General features: G+C 40.9%; 1 protein-coding gene across 2 annotated transcripts in view; it reads right to left on the bottom strand.

The window, feature by feature from the left end:
- Positions 1–18140, bottom strand: part of atp10d (ATPase phospholipid transporting 10D) — a 43302-nt gene that overhangs the window by 10063 nt on the left and 15099 nt on the right. The window contains exons 8-14 of one of the 2 annotated variants that reach the window (XM_077562590.1): positions 17959–18071; positions 17066–17318; positions 14565–14785; positions 13505–13696; positions 12390–12894; positions 12200–12306; positions 2553–2679 (exon numbers count right to left, since the gene is read on the bottom strand). In XM_077562590.1, coding sequence (XP_077418716.1) covers positions 2553–2679; positions 12200–12306; positions 12390–12894; positions 13505–13696; positions 14565–14785; positions 17066–17318; positions 17959–18071 — 1518 coding nt within the window. The remainder of the gene's footprint in view (positions 1–2552; positions 2680–12199; positions 12307–12389; positions 12895–13504; positions 13697–14564; positions 14786–17065; positions 17319–17958; positions 18072–18140) is intronic. The other variant, XM_077562642.1, reaches the window with a different exon arrangement.

Here is an 18140-nt window from a genome sequence, read left to right as displayed (position 1 = left end):
ATTTTCAGAGATGCTGAACCCTAACCGTGGAAACTCTGCACCTTCTGTTTTTGTTTGAAATTAAAACTAAGATAAGTAAAAATTTAATACTACAAATATTTTGAAATACTTTAATTACTATAGAAAACAACTGTTTAAGTTTTTATTTAACGTTTCAAAACACGAACTCTAAACTTTTTGTTGGATAAAAAAAAAAGATGTTTATTGACTAATATTTATTTTTTTAAACTGCAACATTTTACTAACCCAAAAAGTTGTTCAATAAACAAATGCTTTAAGCTGTAAATATATTAAAATAAAATTTGGGATTCTGAAATTTGGTCTAAAATTAATATTTTCATGGCGGCACGGTAGCTGACTGGTTAGCACGTCCGCCTCCCAGTGCTGAGGACATGAGATTGAGTCCGGGTTTTGGCCTTCCTGGGTGGAGTTTGCATGTTCTCCCGTGCTTGCGTGGGTTTTCTCCAGGTGCTCCGGTTTCCTCCCACATTCCAAAGACATGCATGGCAGGCTAATTGAACACTCCAAATTGTCCATAGGTGTGATTGCGAGTGTGTATGGTTGTTCGTCTCTGTGTGCCCTGCGATTGGCTGGCAACCAATTCAGGGTGTACGCTGCCTACTGCCTGCAGCCAGCTGGGATAGGCTCCAGCGTCCCCCGTGACCCTTGTGAGTACAAGCAGTTAAGAAAATAGATGGATAGGATTAATCTTTTCATCTGAAACTAAAATGTCTTCAGTATACAACAAAAACAAAAAGAATTGTCCTTGGCGTTCCAATACTTTTAGAGGGGACTGCACTTTGAACTGTCCGCATAGCAGTGAAAGGAAATATCGTGCTTTTTTTTTAAAAATGGAACCCACAACAAAAAAAGCAGGGCCCCCAAAATTTAACCTTGTGGAACACCATAGGATAGTGGGGAAGAGTGGGACCAGAGCTAACACAAAAGGTCCTGCCTGCCAAGTAGGATCTAAACCACTCTAGAGCACTATAACTAACGCCCACCTGGTGCTGCAAACAAGCCAACAGAATAAGATACATAGTCTCCAGTGTCATTAACCAGTATGTTGTCATTAAAAATTCGTAACAGTGTTAACTGTGCTATGAAACATCTTGAAATCTGACTGGAAAACCTCCATAATGTTATGTTGATCCAAAAAAAACATTTCAACTCATCAACACCACTTTCAACTACTAGCAGCTCTGATGGGTTCTTATCCCTTTCGTGCACAAATTATAATCACCTACATCTGGATTTTTTTCTCAACTCTTTAGGCATGAAAAATTATAATAATCACCTTCATTTTTTTTAACATACATTTTTCAAGGAGTTGGTGACATGTCCACTAATGTGGATAACGTGCATTTGATGAAATGTTTGTAAGCAAAGAATACAAAATTTAAAAAATTTAAACTCTATAGAAAATGTCTGTTTGATGTTTAACATTGTGTTCACATATTTTTAACATATTTCAAAACTACTACATGTATTACAAAAATATTTACCCAAAGAAAAATGAATTTTTTATGAAGTACAGGTAGTAATTTTCTTTTTTCTGGCAACCACTGACATCATCCCCACTTGAATCAGATGGGATATGGTCGACTATCCTGTAGGTTTTGCTAGCATGTTCTGCACCTGACCACTACAAAACATACGGACCAGGATCCTTCCTCTCATATGAGGAATAAAATCCATAAACTTTTGCTATAATAAACAAAATGATTGATGCTTAAAAGCGAAATAAATAAATAATGATACTGCTGATGAAGTATTTTCAAAAGCAACAAAGTTACAGCAGCACTAAGTTGTAGTCACAATACAGCTAATGATGTAGTAATTTAGTGGACTCATGATCAATCGTCAGTTCCTCAAATTTCAAAATTAATACTTGGATATTTTAACAATTATATTACTCCTTAGTTGTTGCTTGATTTCTCAATATTTTTTTTTTTTACTTGCAAGGGCCTCCTGGAATAGACACTTATTCCTTCCTTGCACATCACATCTGAACTTCAGTCGGCTATTTTGTTGTCGTCTTTTTTTTTGCACTTACAAACGTTGACCACTGGATGGCAGTGTATGTCAAAACTACAATAGCGTCCACTGGAGTGGCTAATGGCCAACTGTGGCAAAGGATTAATTTATATAAGAGAAAACGTTTTAATAACCATCCACTGTAGTAACCACTATCCATGAAAGGGTTCTTATACTCCTTTTTCTTCCACTCACTCAGTTATTCTGGAAAAAGGAATGGCTTGCAGTAGAGTTAAGACCTGAACTTGATTTTGCCATTTCAGATGCTAATACTTAGCAACAATGTACCTTTATTTATGGTTTGGTATGCAAATATAGGTTGATGAAAACAGATATTGTGGAAATGGTTTAACATTATTGAGTCAACATTAACCCTGAATTTGCTTATGGAAAGCCTTAAGGACAGTTTTATGTTTAAAACTGACACAAATCTTAACTGCCATGCTCTGTTCAGCACCAGTGATTTATACTCAAATAATCAATTGTCAGTCACCTCTAAAGTGACCACTTCCTACCCAAAAGTGTAAGGTTGGTCTCCAATCTCTCAGCAGACTCAAAGAGCAGCTCTTCTCGGTTCTCAATGCTGCTCTCTGCCAGCAAATGTCTCTTCAGCCACACTTCATACTCCTCTTCCCCTAGTACCTGGTCCACAAAGGGTATAAGAGTCCAAAAATAAATGTTTATGATGAACCACAATTTTTTCCAAAATCCTAAAAAATTCACTAAATTAAACCAAGTGTGCATTACAAATAATTATAATACAGTGGATATAAAAAGTCTACACACACACCTGTTACATTGCTATTTTTGTGATATGAAAAACCCACAACCATAATAATTTGTTCCCAAAAATTTTCCACCATCAACAATCAATTATTACCTGTACAATTTAATTTAATTTTTTAAATAATTTTGAGAGGAGACGAAAAAATGAACAACAGAGATAATGTAATTGGAAAAATGTGCACACCCTCTTACAATGGGATGTGGCTATGTTCACAATTAACCATTCACATTTGAACTTTTCAACCTTATTAAAATATTTTCATAACTCTTCTGATGAAACATCAACTTAAAACTAGTTGAATTGTACCTTTGCCATGGCCTGAGGATGTATGTATCATTTTTACTGGCACTAAGCAACTTTAAGGAGCATGGTAGGAACACTGTCACACAAAAACAAATGTGCTGACTGCTTTATGGCATATGACACTTGCCCCTTTCCCCATTTGTTACAAAGACGGAAGTCAATTTGAATGTTGGCGCATGATTACTGCCTTCCTGGCAGAAGCAGCAAAACAACTGAAAAGTTTTGTCTGAGGATACAAAAAAAGGGAACCTACCCGGATAAAAGGATAGTCAAGGATCAACATTGGCCTGGATTTAATTCGCTGACATGAGCTAAAAAAACGACACAATGCGCTTGTCCTCATAGGAAATGTGGTATTCCTTCAGACATAACAATACCACTTTTGTTCATATGGCACAGCCATAATCAACGTGAACTGAAAGTTCCTAAGTGTTGCTTTAAATGGGAATCAGATTTTCTGTCATTAATAATGAACACGTTCATTATTTAAGATTGTCGGCCCCCGGGACAAATACACTCAACACAGCTCACACATAAGGACAATCTTATAAGACATACACTAAGATAGTCTGGTCTTTAACATCCTTATTCGAGAAAAGGCAAAATCGTGGCCAAAACAGCCCGATTGTCTTCACGTAAGTGTGTACCCCGCCTTAAGCTCCGCAAGACCAGTATTTTGGATCTGTTGCTGCAGCTCATTTACAATTGACTGGGCATCAAATTATTTAATATCTGCAAATATTAGGATATGTTGCTTCACTGTTCCCTCTGACACATACCTGACACAAACGGCTCTGTCTTTCCATCTCTTGCCTCATCAGCTATGATTGCATAGAATTTGGCCTAACAAAATGACACAAGTAACTTCCTGGGCACAGCAGTCAGTCATCAGTGGTTTATTATGACTGTTACTGTTGTTATCTACAGTATTATTTTTATCATGGATGGAGAATAGATAATGTATGCAATCTAAGAAAACATGGAGAAAAGGTAGGATTTAATAAGTTTTGTGACTTCTTCCCACTCCCTTTTGAAGATGGAAAATCAATGTTAGGGGCGCATTGTCAAATTTAGCTTGTTTTGTAGTTATTTTTATTATTGCTATTGTTAATTTTTCACAATTATTTCATTCTTTTAACTCATTCACTTCCAGCCATTTTCACGAAAGCACTCCCAGCTGTTTTACTGGATTTTGACTGATTTTGCAAGGCCCACAAAGTATTGCGTACTATTGCTATAAAAACATGGAAAGATTAGACTCTCTTCTTTCATCAGGAAAAAAAGTATACTATGCTGCCACCTGCTGGCCGTTTTTGTAATAGCTACCATTTCTTTAAACGACCTCTTGGGGTCAGAGGCTGCATCAAACCTTTTGGATGCTCTAGCATAAAAAAAACATAACAAATTTATAAATACATTTTTGGGACCATGGCAATATTTAAAATAGAACGTTTTATATGTTTTTGGGAGCAAATGAGTTAATGATAGAAATAAACTTAAACTCAATCTCATTCTGAGAGGTTGGTGAGGCATACTGAGAATTTGATGGGGTGTTATGTTTTTGAAGAAAAGGATCAAATTCCTATAAAATAATAATAAATCAGATTAATATGGTGCTTTTTTAGACACTCAGAGAGGCTTTACAATGGAATGGATACATTATTCATGCACTCACACTGTGGTGGCGGTAAGCTACTTAAGTAGCCACAGCTGCCCTGGGAGAGGCTGACGGAAACGTGGCTATGCGCTTCCGACCACCACCAAACATTCGCACCTTACAGACACCAGTGTGAGTAGCACTGGAGGCAATGTGTGTGTGTGTGTGTGTGAATTCCATTGCCTAAGTACACGACACATGACTTGGAGAGAGCGGGAATTGAACAGTCGACCTTCTGGTTATTGAACGACCGTCTCTACACCCTGGGCCACGGCTGCCACAAAGCTCTATGCATTCAAGAAAATGCCCTTTGCTTGTGCTGACCCTTCATAATGGCCATGAAAAGGGAGTCTCAATAACATTGAAGTGATTGCAACAATTCACCTGAGATATTTTCTCTCTATCTCACGCACATTTGCAGATGATATCTGTGCAACATTTCCCAAGTTGATAGTTGCCTTGTAGTTATTCTAAGCAATAACACTGTACTTTTGTGCTTGCTAAAGATGGCTAAAGCTTTCTTCCAATTCTTGCAACCTCTGACCAAGTTATCATGATTGATGTTTCTGTTACTACACGGGAAGCAAAAGGCTTTATTCTGGTTGCAGGAATATTCTAACCAATTATGTTTTTTGAAACAGCTGTGGTGAAATGCTCGCTTCTGTGTACCAAAGGAATCTTGTGTGTAGCCATTTAGCTTTACCTGCCTGCTTTTGTCATCTACTGTAAATCAGACTATGTCATGGAGTGAGTGGCTGCAGCTGACTCATCAATTTCAGTCTCTGCCCATTTGCTCTCCTCTCTGTGTATTAACTTGACCTTCCTCTGTCTCTTGAGCTATCGCTGGATTCATTTGTTCTCTTTGACTTGACTTTGATGGTAGTTTCTCCCTTAGCTTCTCCTTCTGCCTGCCCCTATAAGATACATTGAAACGCATACAGTTATCAGCATAGAGGCCAATGACATGAATTTGGCTAACAGTAACTGTTTGGTCCCAAATACTCGTTAAAGTCACAGAAATTACATTTCGGCGCAAATGTGAATACCTTGCCTGAAGGAAAATATTACTCAGACTTCTAAATTAAATATTAAATTGATATGAAAGTGTAAATATTTTTTTTCCAGGTTAAAGTGACAGCAATGTAAAAAATCAACTTTTTGGAGCTTTTAGCCATGTTAAAATGCTTATTCCTCACCAAAAACGTCACCAAAGTGGTGTTTTCCTCCATTCGCCCCTCTATGAGAAATTCTAGGTCATTCTGCTCTCCAAGCACCAGTCCCTCCCAACCTAAGAAAACAAGCTGTTGGCACTTTTGGACGACATTAGGAGCGGATCCACCCCTGCACCACCTCTGCGGACTAAAAGCACGCCCACTTTCTCTAAGACAGACATGTCCAAAGTCCGGCCCCCGGGCCAATTGCGGCCCGTGGACAAATTTTTACCGGCCCGCGGCCTCTATCATGAAATCAATAATATGCGGCCCGCCAGCACTGTTGACCACAGTATAAAATACATGTGTACAGAAAGCTATTTTTCATATTTTTCATTTCACCAGAAGATGGCAGTAGCCCTGTGGCCGCACTCTGGCCGCCGTGACCCTTGACCTTGCGTGATCGTTTCAGCCCAGCCCATTTCTAACATGGCGTCTGTAAACAAAAAAAGGAAAGTTGACCGCGAGGGCCGCCGCTTCCAGGACAAGTGGAAATTTGACTATTTTTTCACTGAAATACGAAACAACTGTGTCTGCCTAATTTGCCAAGAGACTGTGGCTGTTTTCAAGGAATTCAACATCAAGAGGCACTACCAGACGAAACATGCTAGCTACGACAAGCTAACTGGGAACAAACGCGGTGAAAAAGTGAAGCAACTGGAAGCTGTTTTAACGGCACAGCAAAGCTTTTTCACAAGAGTCCGTGAGTCAAATGAAAATGCCACAAAGGCAAGCTACGAAGTGGCAACGCTGATTGCAAAGCACTGCAAACCTTTCACTGAGGGTGAATTTATTAAAGACTGTGTAATGAAAATGGTTGAGAAAATTTGTCCCGCGAAGAAGCAAGAGTTTGCCAATATTTGCCTGGCTCGTAATACTGTGGTACGGAGAATTGAAGACGTTTCATTAGATATTAAGAGACAGTTAGAGGCAAAAGGAACTGAGTTTGACTTTTTCTCGTTAGCGTGCGATGAAAGCACGGATGCGTCCGACACCGCTCAGTTACTGATCTTTTTAAGAGGAGTGGACAATGACATGAACGTGAGTGAAGAGCTTCTGGACCTCCAGAGTCTGAAGGGCCAAACAAGAGGAACGGATTTATTTGTTTCTGTTTGTTCCACCGTAGATGACATGAAACTACAGTGGAATAAAGTCACCGGGATTATTACGGACGGCGCACCTGCCATGGCTGGCGAGCGGAGTGGATTATCAAGCCTTGTCTGTAACAAAGTCAGTGAAGAAGGAGGCAGCGCTATTAAACTCCACTGTATTATTCATCAAGAAGTTCTCTGTGCCAAATATATGAAATATGATAATGTTATGAAACCGGTGATAAAGACTATTAATTATATTCGCTCCAAAGCGCTGTGCCACCGCCAGTTTCAACAGTTTCTTCTCGACATCCAGGCTGAATACGGAGATGTTTTGTATCACACTGACGTAAGGTGGCTCAGTCGGGGGTCTGCGCTGCAGCGCTTCTTCTCTCTCAGGGAGGAAATTGGACAATTCTTGACTAAAAAGGGACAACCCATGCCACAATTAAATGATCCTGTTTGGCTGGCTGATTTGGGATTTTTAGTTGACATAACGCGACATCTGAATGCGCTGAACACAAGCCTTCAAGGGCAAAATGCAGTGGTAAGCCAACTGTATTCACACATCAAAGCCTTTCGGACCAAGCTGCTACTTTTCCAAAGACACCTGTCACAGGCGCAGCCCAATACCACACATTTCCCGTCGCTGCAGGAAATTGTGACCAGTTTCCCACAGATCAATATCAGTGCGCAAATGACAAAGTATGCAGCAGACATCTCATCTCTGGTTGAGGAGTTTCAGCAGCGCTTTCGGGACTTTGCAGCTATTGAAAAGGAGATCACGCTTTTTTCCTCTCCTTTCTCCGTGGACCCTGATGACGCTCCAGACCACCTGCAACTGGAGCTCATTGAGCTGCAGTGTGACGCCGAGCATCGCAGTCGGCACCAACAGCTCCCTCTTGTCAACTTCTACCGCCAGCTGGATGAAGGCAGGTTCCAAGCAATTCGGACATTTGCTAAGAAAATGCTGAGCTTGTTTGGCTCCACATACATGTGCGAGAAGACATTCTCCGTTATGAACATTAACAAGAGCTGCATGAGGACGAGACTGAGTGACTCTCACCTGCGTGACGTCTTGCGCATCAAAACCACTGCTCTTGAGCCAGACATGGACTACATCAGACATGTCCAAAGTCCGGCCCCCGGGCCAATTGCGGCCCGTGGACAAATTTTTACCGGCCCGCGGCCTCTATCATGAAATCAATAATATGCGGCCCGCCAGCACTGTTGACCACAGTATAAAATACATGTGTACAAAAAGCTATTTTTCATATTTTTCATTTCACCAGAAGATGGCAGTAGCCCTGTGGCCGCACTCTGGCCGCCGTGACCCTTGACCTTGCGTGATCGTTTCAGCCCAGCCCATTTCTAACATGGCGTCTGTAAACAAAAAAAGGAAAGTTGACCGCGAGGGCCGCCGCTTCCAGGACAAGTGGAAATTTGAGTATTTTTTCACTGAAATACGAAACAACTGTGTCTGCCTAATTTGCCAAGAGACTGTGGCTGTTTTCAAGGAATTCAACATCAAGAGGCACTACCAGACGAAACATGCTAGCTACGACAAGCTAACTGGGAACAAACGCGGTGAAAAAGTGAAGCAACTGGAAGCTGTTTTAACGGCACAGCAAAGCTTTTTCACAAGAGTCCGTGAGTCAAATGAAAATGCCACAAAGGCAAGCTACGAAGTGGCAACGCTGATTGCAAAGCACTGCAAACCTTTCACTGAGGGTGAATTTATTAAAGACTGTGTAATGAAAATGGTTGAGAAAATTTGTCCCGCGAAGAAGCAAGAGTTTGCCAATATTTGCCTGGCTCGTAATACTGTGGTACGGAGAATTGAAGACGTTTCAGTAGATATTAAGAGACAGTTAGAGGCAAAAGGAACTGAGTTTGACTTTTTCTCGTTAGCGTGCGATGAAAGCACGGATGCGTCCGACACCGCTCAGTTACTGATCTTTTTAAGAGGAGTGGACAATGACATGAACGTGAGTGAAGAGCTTCTGGACCTCCAGAGTCTGAAGGGCCAAACAAGAGGAACGGATTTATTTGTTTCTGTTTGTTCCACCGTAGATGACATGAAACTACAGTGGAATAAAGTCACCGGGATTATTACGGACGGCGCACCTGCCATGGCTGGCGAGCGGAGTGGATTATCAAGCCTTGTCTGTAACAAAGTCAGCGAAGAAGGAGGCAGCGCTATTAAACTCCACTGTATTATTCATCAAGAAGTTCTCTGTGCCAAATATATGAAATATGATAATGTTATGAAACCGGTGATAAAGACTATTAATTATATTCGCTCCAAAGCGCTGTGCCACCGCCAGTTTCAACAGTTTCTTCTCGACATCCAGGCTGAATACGGAGATGTTTTGTATCACACTGACGTAAGGTGGCTCAGTCGGGGGTCTGCGCTGCAGCGCTTCTTCTCTCTCAGGGAGGAAATTGGACAATTCTTGACTAAAAAGGGACAACCCATGCCACAATTAAATGATCCTGTTTGGCTGGCTGATTTGGGATTTTTAGTTGACATAACGCGACATCTGAATGCGCTGAACACAAGCCTTCAAGGGCAAAATGCAGTGGTAAGCCAACTGTATTCACACATCAAAGCCTTTCGGACCAAGCTGCTACTTTTCCAAAGACACCTGTCACAGGCGCAGCCCAATACCGCACATTTCCCGTCGCTGCAGGAAATTGTGACCAGTTTCCCACAGATCAATATCAGTGCGCAAATGACAAAGTATGCAGCAGACATCTCATCTCTGGTTGAGGAGTTTCAGCAGCGCTTTCGGGACTTTGCAGCTATTGAAAAGGAGATCACGCTTTTTTCCTCTCCTTTCTCCGTGGACCCTGATGACGCTCCAGACCACCTGCAACTGGAGCTCATTGAGCTGCAGTGTGACGCCGAGCATCGCAGTCGGCACCAACAGCTCCCTCTTGTCAACTTCTACCGCCAGCTGGATGAAGGCAGGTTCCAAGCAATTCGGACATTTGCTAAGAAAATGCTGAGCTTGTTTGGCTCCACATACATGTGCGAGAAGACATTCTCCGTTATGAACATTAACAAGAGCCGCATGAGGACGAGACTGAGTGACTCTCACCTGCGTGACGTCTTGCGCATCAAAACCACTGCTCTTGAGCCAGACATGGACTACATACTGCAGTCAAGATCCCAGTATCACCCTTCATATTAGTGCAGGCAAGACCTTTGTTAAGTCCTCTGAGTTGAATAAATTCTTAAATCTCAGTTAATTAATTTTTTTGTGATGGTCAAAATCACAGTTTGAATATGCAGTGATCATTGTTTTGTTTTCAGCACTTTTCCTACAGTGAGCATATAATAGTGAATAATATGTAATGTTTCACATGAACTTAGATATCCTTTATAGTTTTCTTAATTTTTTGTGGTTTGTGATTTCGGTAAAAACCTAAATGTAAAAAAAAATGTAAAAGTAAAAGTATGCCATTTGTAATTAAAAAAAAATCCCAAAAAGTTAATTTGTATTTAATGTTAATGGTTCAAAGAATGTCAGGCTAAATAGTCGGCCCCCACACATTTTCACCTTACCAAATCTGGCCCTCTTTGCAAAAAGTTTGGACACAACTAACTAATTGTTAGTACCAGCACTGATTGTGACTTACTTTTTTCTTCAAAAACGTCCTTATATTCATCAATCTTTTCCCCAGCCATGGCTGCTTAGCAAGATAACACATCAAATGTACAGTACAGTAGATGCTAAAAGCAGCAGATAGGAACAAGCACACAACCAGGAAAACATGGAATAGATATAATAAAGACTGGAATTATACAAAACAAAAATATAAACGCAACACCATTGTTTTTGCTCCAGTTTTTTATGAGATGAACTCAAAGATCTAAAACTTCTTCCACATACACAATATCACCATTTCTCCAAGAATATTGTTCACAAACCAGTATAAATCTGTGATTGTGAGCACTTCTCCTTTGCCGAGAATCCATCCCACCATCCCACCCACAGCTGTGCCATATCAAGATGCTGATTAGTGCACAGGTGTGCCTTAGACTGCCCACGATAAAAGGACACTCTAAAAGGTGCAGTTTTGTTTTATTGGGTCTGGGGGACTGAGAAAACCAGTCGGCACTGACTGGTTTTCTGAGTCCCCAGATCCCCACGCTCAATAAGACAAAACTGCACCGGTTACTTGAAACAACTTCACCGATTCACGAAGGTCTACCGAGTATTCTCCCCGCCCGTGCAGATCGCATATTGGACTTTTGATCACACAGAGGTTGGATATATGCAACCTGGCTGGTCACACTGAGATCACATTGCAAAAATTCGGATACGTATCTGATCTAGGACCACATATGAAAGTGACCCCCCCCAAAAAAATCTGAATTGAGATGTTCACACTGACATAAAAAAGTCAGATACAGGTTTCATTTGGGCAAAACAAAATGATTTGGGTTGCATTTGCCTGCAGTGTAAACGTAGACTAAGTTAATTTGGCCAAGTGCAAACTCAATGTGGCAAACGTGAGTAAATTAATTGATAGTAATTGTTTGCCACGTTTGTTGCCACGGTTCCCCCGGAACACCTGCCCCCGCTGCTGGAAGAAATCCTAGTGGAAACACTGCCTGAAGATTGACTGGCCCCGATTTCCGATCATGTGATCAGATTGGGACATGAATAAGTCCCTCTGATTAACCCCGGATATACAGTATTGCAGATGTCCTAGTAGGCTTTTCCGTACGTTCTTTTTGCTAGAAAGCCAGCATTTTGGAACTGTTCATGATTCCTTTCACCTTGTTTAAGGCCCTAGTTCCATCTGAAGGAAAACAGCCCCAAAGCATGATGCTGCCACAACATCATGGTTCACTGTAGGTATGGCTGATGTGTCGTATTTGGGCCAAATATAGCTTTTGTAATTATGATCAAAAAGCATACTACATGTACATCCGGTGAAATTTATTTGTTGGAGCAGGTATGTATAGACCTTTTATATCCACTATTTAATCACAGCTTGTTCCAGAGATGCTAAATACATTTAAATTCATTACTTCAGAGAGAAAATTAAATACATTTTCATCTGGAAAAAAGAGCCAAGATTTAAAAAGCGTAGTTACCTTTTTAGCAATGCAAAGAGTACGGAGGCCTTCTCTAGCATAGTTGTCTAAATGCTTCTGGGTTTTCTCCCTGATGTGATTGTAGGTCTTCTGAGTTTCTTCTGCCCCTAAACATGACCCCGTTAAACAGTACACAAAATATCTGCTAATCATCAAACTGACTGTTTCTGTCTGCACTTCATATTGTTACCTTTAGGTGTCTCCACAAGATCCATGATGACCGAATCTGCGCCCTTGGTTAAGACCATCACTTGTCCTGTGAGAGGGTGGCGGACCACCACAGACATCCTTTTCCTGTTGGAGTCAAAGGGCAGGATATGGAGCAGCTGGACGACCAGGGCACTAATTCCAGGCAGGTCTACAAGGAGGCTATTTGCAGATCGTCCCCGCAGGGTGCAGTGATACGCTCGAGCTGCATGGACCAGAGCAGCCTCGTCTGGACTCACTGCCTCATATAGTAGTTCATCATCTGCGTCATTCTCAACAATGCCTCTGTTTGTCATGTCCTTTGCATTGTCACTGGCCCCATCCGAGTCTGAATTCCCACTACCCAAAATGTCATCTGTTTTTATACAGCTGCCTCTGTTCCGAGTAGGTGAATGGGTGGAGAAGGCTGAGAACAATGGGGAACTGAAGCGCTGGAATATCTGTTTGATATCATCCAGAGACTTATGAGGTGTTTGTGCCGCAGCCACCTGTTGTAGGGAAGGAGTGGTAGACACCATAAGAGGAAAAAACAAGCTGAAGACCGAAGCGATTTACAAATGAACAAAAACATAAAACGCAACACTTTTGTGTTTGCTCCTATTTTTCGTGAGCTGGACACAAAGGTCTAAAACTTTTTCTACATACAAAAAAGGCCATTTTCCTTCCATATATTGTTAGAATATATGTATATAAGTTATCCCATATTTATTATTATAGTATTGCAAGTCATTTATTCAGCAGTATAACCTTGTTTGAATCTTACTTCTGCAACTACAGAATAGGAACTGTGCCCTTATCACAAGATAAGGACTGAAACATTTTGTTGTCGGAGCGCCAAAGAAAAATGTCTGTATTATAATGACTTATATCCGCGATGGTTTTAATGTTGCAGCTGTTTCCTTGTCTGTTGTTTATAAAAATGTTCTAGGTAAACTGAACCTAACATATATTCTCACCAGCGCAGTTCTAAAAAACCTTCAAAAAAAGGCTCCCTGACCCAATCGGCTGTTCACTCTAACAAAGTGACAGCCGAAACTCTCAGCAAGGTGAGAGAATTTTCTCTTTACTGGAAAAAAAACCCTCCAAACTCTGACTCACCACATGTTGAGGCTGCATTGGTGATGAAACCATCACACTGTTGCAAATAGCCAATGCCAGGAAAAAGTCTGTAATGTAGGCGAGTTCCAAACTGGATGTCGCTTCAAAAGTGGCATTGCCAGAGGGCGGCATTGGAGAGCAACCTCTGCTCAACTTCTTCACTAGCTCAGGGTCTGGTATCACCTCCTTTGCCTGAATAAAAAGGTGCAGGACAAGGTTATTTGTTTACAATCTTTAAGAACCTTGAGGGAAAGTTCTAGCTCAGGTATGACAAACTGCGGGCCTGCAGGTTTAGAGGTTTCCCTACTCGAAACTGCAGCTGATTCCAATTAACAGGATCGTTGTCAGGTTTATGCACAACTTGCTGATGAGCTGATTATGAATTAGCTGTGTTGAAGAATGGAAGTATACTAGACCGGAAGGACTACGGCCTTCGAGGAGGGGATCTCGCCATCCCTGTTCTAGCTTCTCATTTTGCTAAAAGAAGCTCACTCCAGGTACAGGAAGTAAAAATTCTGAAACATATTGGTTCTAGCCACAGGTGCTTCTACTCAACAGGTGGAGACGAGCTTGTTTACCTGACAGATGAGTAGGACCTGTGGCTAAAGCTCATCAGTGGCAAGGTTTTGACTTTCTGGACCTGGATTTCCCAACCCTGATTATAAAGTTCTAGATTTCTAAATATCATTGATTAAGTGTTTAAATATTCAATTAAGGTGCATCCCTTTGAGTGTTTTCAAACAAAAGAGTGCAAAGTGAATTATAAGTAATAGACGTTCTGGACTGACAGAAGGTAATACAGTATATAGACATGTTAGAAATATGATTCATTGAAAGTCGGGCCAAGAAACAGACTTATAATGGGTCCTACAAAGAGGAAGAAGCTTTTCCATTATACTGCAAGTATACAGTATTATAGAGCTAAATCTAATGAACGGGCAAGAGATTCTGGAAAAAGAGAAAATAAATTCATGATATAGCAGCCAGGTAATTATCATGTTTGATGGAGCATGAAAATGGACTACTGCGTAGAGTATTTTTCAGGCTGTCTGTAACTAACCATTCGGCTGCAAAAGGCACTGGTCCCAGGAAGGAAGTGATTCGACAGTTGCTCGTCTTCTTCAGACCTAGCAGTGAGTGTGTGAAGGTATACTGAACTGCAGTTACAGCTGAAGGGACGGCAGCTCGGAGATTTATCAGTACGTCTGCAAGCAGATTTTAGAGTTCCAGAGCAACCAGCAGTTTCATTCTTCTCTGCCTCATACATTTCCAGTCTACGACCTGACAAACATCACACAAAAATAGAATTTCAACAAGTGAGCGAAATATTTTTTGTGAGATGTTTCATGCAGTTGGAAGATGGACAAATTAAGTGAAATTGTCATAACTTGCATCTAACAAAATCCTCATTGACATTATTATCCATCATCCACATCTTCTACTTATTGGGGGTCAGGTCACAGGGCAGCAGCTTTAGTAGGGAAGCCCAGACTTTTCTCTTGCCAGCCAATTCGTCGAGCTCTTCCAGGAGAATCCCGACGTGTTCCCAGGCTAACTGGAATACACAGTCTCTCCAGCATGTCCTGGGTTGTCCCCGGGGTCTCTTCCCAGTAGGATGTGCCAGCAACAACTCACCAGGGTGGCGTCCAGAAGGCATCCTGACAAAAGTTGCCTGAGCCCCCTCATCTGACTCCTCTAAACGCGGAGGAGCATGGACTCTACTCTGAATCCCCCCTTCCAAGAATGACCAAGATTCTCACCCTATGTTTGGGTCTACCAGGTCGGAACGGCATCTTCCCCCACCATCAAAACCAACACACCACCATCTGGTGATGGGTTGACAGCTCTACCCCTTTCTTCACCCGGGAGTCCAAGACATGCAACCGCAAATTTCTCCCAATCACGCCCTTCCAGGTTGCAACGTCCACCACTAGAACGATGCAGTCTCCACAGGAATGTTCTCCCCCCTCTCCAAGGAAGGATGGGTAATATGAACTGCTATACAACAGACAGCCCCCCCAAAGGCAGAAGGAGGCTACCCTCTCATCCAACAGGGTAAACCCCAACGTACAGGCACCACGCCGGGGGGCATTAAATATGCCCACAATTACTCGGTGCTTCTCACCACGGGCAACTCCAGACCCCTCAAACCTCTGTGTGGACACAAAAATCAAACAACCCAAACTAAACCCAACCCATGACAGAAAACACCAAAACTAACCCTAACCCAACCAAAAACCACGACAAGCACACTTTGCATTGACCACCTTACGCTGCTGGTGAGTCTACGGGAAGTTATCTTTAGGTCGGACAGTTAATGAGGTATACTGTTTCAAGGTTAAGAGAAAAGCCAGCACTAATACTCTTAATTCCTACTATGCTGGCTTTCTGTTTGCAGATATTGATAGTACTGACCTGTGCTACACACACCTCTCACCGCATTGTTTCAATTGTTAAAGGTTAAAGTACCATTGATTGTCAGCAACACCTAGTGGGATGAAAGTTGCACTCCGCATTTGACCCATCCCCTGACAGAGCCGTGAGCAGCAGCGGTGCCTCGCTCGGAAATCATCTGGTGATCTAACACCTAATTCTAACCCTGAATGCTGAGTGTCAAGCAGGAGTCAGTCCTTCTTACTACAGTCTTACTACAGCTAATCTGTGGAATTTTGCTTATCTGGAGGGTATGCTGTGAAGAAAAAAACTTGACATGCTAGAAATTTGGAATCAGCATGACAATTTTAGGTTTAATCAGCATTAAAATTAAACTCAAAAGATTTTCCTCCCAAATTGTTTCCTAGTGTTATCCAGTGTTGTCGGTTATTTTGATTGTGATCATCATCATTATCATTATTATTATTAGCATTGTCTCCTTCAAATGCAACTAAATTATATAGAATAATAAAAATGTATTTATTTTTTCTTCAAAGGAATCCACCTACAAAAAAATAACACAAAAGAAGTAGAAAAAAAAACTAGGGGTGTAAAATTGCCTGCTAACTGGCGATTCGATTCGTATCATGATTCATAGGTCACGATTCGATTCGATACAGATTAATCCCGATAAGAATCCATAAATTAATTATTGTATTTTTTTTAAACATTTAGATAATACAAATCAGTAAACTTGTACATGTACGCTGTAAGATTTGTATGAAAATATATTTATTTATCTGAAAATTCAGGCTTATCAGTGAGCCACTGCATTTAACAGGTTGCAGTCTGTTTCATGTTTAAACAGCACTGAAATAAAATATTAAGGTTTAACGTCCCATTAATATAACATTCTTCCATGCTAAATGTGTAAATCCTAACCCTAAGTAAGACGTTTTGTTGAATATTTCCATAAAAAATTGATGTTTAAAAATCGATTCGGCCGCATATTGAATCGATTCGAGAATTGCGTGCTATAATATCGCGATATATTGCCGGATCGATTTTTTCTAACACCCCTAAAAAACAAAATATGTCATGAGATTAAAACAGTGCACTTTAGATTGTTTGCAAATTGGGGAGCGCCACCCTTTGTTATTGAAATAGAATTTTTGAAGGAGAATTTACCATTTTCCTCATGAGGATATTCAACCCCATATATACTGCAACGGCGAAACACCATGTTGTTTTCTGTTAGGGTTCCTGTCTTATCAGAGAACAAATACTGGATCTGACCCAGGTTCTCAGTGATGTTAAGAGCACGGCATTTGATCCTGCAGTCCGCATGCTCATTGTAGAGGTCAAGATCGTTTTGAATAAAATAGATCTGACCCAGCTTCACAATCTCAATAGACACATAAAGGGAGATGGGAATCAGCACCTGTCAATAACAATACCATTGTTTAGCGGCATAATACACATCACATAAAGGGGAAAATGTTAAGGGAAAAATAGTTAGAGCCTGCTAATTTTGATTAACTCATTCACTACCAGCCATTTTTTCTGAAGCAACCACCTTCACTCCCGGCTGTTCTACTGGATTTTGAAAGGTCTACATAATATTATATTCTATTGCTATAAAAACATGGAACCTGCCAAAAGAAAGATGAGAGTCTCTTCTTTCATCAGGAATAAAAGTTTATTTGTATCTGTTTCCGTTTTGCAACAATTAGCATTACAATATAGTTACGTTTCATCATTATTCACAAACCTGTTGAAAACACTTTCAAAAAGAGCTTGTTTGCAACATGGCCCTGGCTGATCTCTTATACTCTACTGCCACCTGCTGGCCGTTTTTGTAAGACTACCATTGCTTAAAGCGACCTCTTCATATCAAAGCCTTCTGTATGCTCTAGCATTAAAAACCAAAACAAAAAAATGTATAAATCAATTTTTGGGAGTGAAGGACAATGTATTAAAAAACATATATATATATTTTTTTAATTTTTTGGGTTTGAATGAGTTAAGCACAAAGTAGGCACAGAGGGGGGGGGGGGGGGGTGTACATTTGACCAACTTACTTGCAGCACAATTATCATGGTCCAAAAAACATAAAAGCCAGCCAGGGCAGGAGGTGTCTCTTCATCAACCAAAAATAATGCATTTTTTAACCGTTTTAGCCAGAGTCCATGCCCTGAAAACACATAACAACCATAGCAAAAAAAATCCCTGGCACAATCTCATTTTAAATACTGTTTAGAAT

The sequence above is a fragment of the Vanacampus margaritifer genome, chromosome 1, assembly GCF_051991255.1.
Source record: "Vanacampus margaritifer isolate UIUO_Vmar chromosome 1, RoL_Vmar_1.0, whole genome shotgun sequence".
NCBI classification, from domain to species: Eukaryota; Metazoa; Chordata; class Actinopteri; order Syngnathiformes; family Syngnathidae; genus Vanacampus; species Vanacampus margaritifer.
Note: the sequence above shows the minus strand (reverse complement) of the source record. Positions and strands in the feature narration are given on the sequence as shown.